The 2,867-nt window shown below is 62.2% G+C and overlaps 1 protein-coding gene across 1 annotated transcript; it reads right to left on the minus strand.

The window, feature by feature from the left end:
* Positions 1–613: 613 nt before the first annotated feature.
* LOC307115432 (TBC1 domain family member 25-like) lies at positions 614–2,620 on the minus strand (the record flags this gene model as incomplete). Its single annotated transcript, XM_079798651.1, has 1 exon — positions 614–2,620. One exon carries the CDS (start codon positions 2,618–2,620, stop codon positions 614–616), a length of 2,007 nt encoding a protein of 668 aa, XP_079654777.1.
* Between the last annotated feature and the right edge of the window lie 247 nt (positions 2,621–2,867).

The raw sequence follows: 2,867 nt of genomic DNA on the forward strand, positions 1-2,867 counted from the left end.
GGAAAGTGTTCCATGCACATGAAAAGAATGTGCACTCTAAAGTTGGTTTCGTATTGGTCATATTGGTTTAACGTCTCTAGATGCCTACTGGGTTTTGTCTCCTTTTTAATCAATTGCTGGGAGAGAAACTTCCCCTCTATTCCTAGTTTTCTAAGAGTATTGCTCATAACTAGGTGCTGGATTTTGTCAAGTGCTCTTTCTGTATCTATTGATATGATCAAGTGATTTTTAGTCTTTAGCCTGTTGACGTGATGGGTTATATTAACTGACTTTCGAGTATTGAGCCCGTCTTGCATAACTAGGATAAATCCCACTTGGTCGTGGTATATACGTCTTTATTTTTATTTTTTCATGTGTGCAAAGCACAGCTGTTAAAAACAAAGTAACAAAAAATAGAAAAGAGGCCGGTAGCCTCCATGGGACAGTGCTAAAGCAGAGCCCCGCACTCTTAGACCTGCAGAGAGAGGGTCTCAAGCTCCAGCAGGTCTCAGGTTGGCAGGCAGGGAGGTCGGGTCTCAGGCGGAAGCCCTGTGGCAAAGAGTGGGGATCTTGTGGGGCTGGTGGTGGGCTGGAGGGAGCCTGGTCAAGATGAGGCTGTGACCTCATCTGAGTCTCACACATAGGACTGCAGGTAATCAGCAAAGAGCGCCTTGGCCCGGTGTAGGACACGCCCCAGGGGGTGTTTTCCCACGAGGCGGTCAAAGTGCATGGCCACCTCGTGGTAATCCAGCCCGTTTCTCATGATTTGACCCCGGTGCTCTAACAGGATGGCGAGGCAGAGAAAGAGCATGAATGGGTTCCCCTGGCCCAGCTCCTGGGGCGGTGGCAGGGACTTCCCAGGGTCTTGTGGGTAGCCCACCTCTGGCATCAGAACGGGTCCCGCAGCCACATCACCAGCAGGAGAGGCCTCCTGGGAGGATGGGGGAGATGAGGAGGATGGGGAACCCGGGAGGGAAGAGGAGAAGAGGAGGGCGTCTGAGGAGTTCAGCAAGGCCTTGGAGAGGGACTTGGAGCTGATGAGGACAGTTGGGTGGAAAAGCTGGGCGAGAGGGTCCTTCCTGGGGCGGCTGTCATCCCTGAGTTGCTGGAGGTCCTCCAGACTGGCTTGTCTCAGGAGCTGCCCGCCACCACCAGGCTCCTGGCTGCTCCTGGCCAAGTGGTCCACAGCGTCTTCGGAAGCATTGCCTCTCCCACCAGCAGGCCTCGCCACGTGCCTCTGTCGCAGGGGTTGCTCCCTGCAGCCACTGGAGCCAGTGTCTGCCCCTGGGCGGGGGGACCCGACCAGCTCTACCTCCTGCTCAGGAGGATCGGGAGGCAGCGAGCTCCAGCTGACCTCGAGCATGCGGAGGGCGTCGTCAAAGGCGAACTCCCGCTTGAGCTCCAGCAGCAGCCAGCGGTAGCAGAAGAGGAGGTTGTGGGCACCGGCTTCCCGCAGATACCGGTAGAAGTCGGGGTCCACGTGTCGCAGCAGCAGCTTGAGGTGGGTGAACTTGAGGGCCATGGCCGAGCCGTCCGGGTGGAAGTTGGGGGTCAGGCGCTTCATGATCCCGCAAAAGCAGAGGAAGGCGTGGCCTTCGTGGTCCATCACCGCCAGGATGGGCGAGGCCAGGTCGCTCATGCCCTGGCGGTAGGACACCTGCGGGTGGGTGACGGCGTAGGTGGTGAGCAGGTCGTGCAGCGCCCGCAGGTGCGGGCCGTCCTCGGGCCCCGCGTAGTAGGGGTGGGCCCGGTCGGTACGCAGCACATCCCGGAGGACCGCGCTGCGGATGCCGTCCAGGTCCTCGGGGCTGGCTCGCTGCGCCCACTCGCTCTTCAGCTGCTCGTACTCCCGGCTCTTGCTTTCCACGTAGTCGGTCCGCTCGCGGGCCGTCAGCCGGACCGGGAGCACGTTCAGCAGGTGCTGCCACACCGCCTTGCGCAGGGCGGGCTCCACCCCGCCGTGGTAGACGCGCAGGCGCAGCTGCTCCGGGCGCGAGAGCTGGCCCTCGGGGTTCAGGTACGCGCGGAACTCGGCCTCGCTCAGGGGTGGCCGGAAGGGCTTGGCCTCCCTCCCGTAGGACCAGCTCAGCACCTGCTGGACCTTGGACAAGGTGCGGCCCACCTGGGAGAGGAGGAACCGAGGGAAGGGCAGGGCCGCCGTGGCCGTGGGCGCCCGCTTCTCGGGCAGCAGCGCGTCCGGGCCCGGGACCTCCGTGGGGCTGACGACGTCCCAGCCTTCCAGCAGCGGGCCGTCCTCCGCGCGCCCCACGTCTACCCGCAGCTGCAGGTGAGGCCTGGAGGCCGCGGCGAAGGCCGTGCTGAGGTCCCCGTCCGACAGGAGGGAGAGGTAGACTTCCTGCCCCGGCCCGGCCCGGTCCCGGTAGCTGATGTCGAAGGTCTTCCCACTCAAGTCAAACGCCCGGATGAGGATGTGCTGCAACACGTCGAGTGGGGTGATCTGGGGGTCCACAGCGAAAGAGCGGGACTCGGGTGGCAAGAAGCCCTCACGTTTCTGGACCCGGACTCGTACCACCTCCTGCTGCTCCTCCTCCTCCTCCTTGGCCTCGGCCGCTTGGACTCCCGGGCCAGGCAGGGGTGCTCCGGAGCCGGCCAAGTCTGAGGACCCGCAGGCCGAAGCCATCCCGGTCGCAACACGAGCGACGGTGACGGTGACGGTTGCCCCGGTTGCCCCGCTACCTGCGTGTGATTCCAGAGTGCAGCGCCCGCAGCCCCACCCTAGGCCCAGGCGCAGGCGCAGAGGGCGCTGCGGGACCCAGCAACCCTCCACCCCACCGCCCCTCCCACCCGGCACAGAGTGGAGGTCGCCTCTGTACCTATCATTCTTTTTATACATTGTTGGGTCTGATTTGCTAATGTTTTGTTGAGAA

The sequence above is a fragment of the Cnephaeus nilssonii genome, assembly GCF_951640355.1.
Source record: "Cnephaeus nilssonii genome assembly, chromosome: 19".
Taxonomy (NCBI): domain Eukaryota; kingdom Metazoa; phylum Chordata; class Mammalia; order Chiroptera; family Vespertilionidae; genus Cnephaeus; species Cnephaeus nilssonii.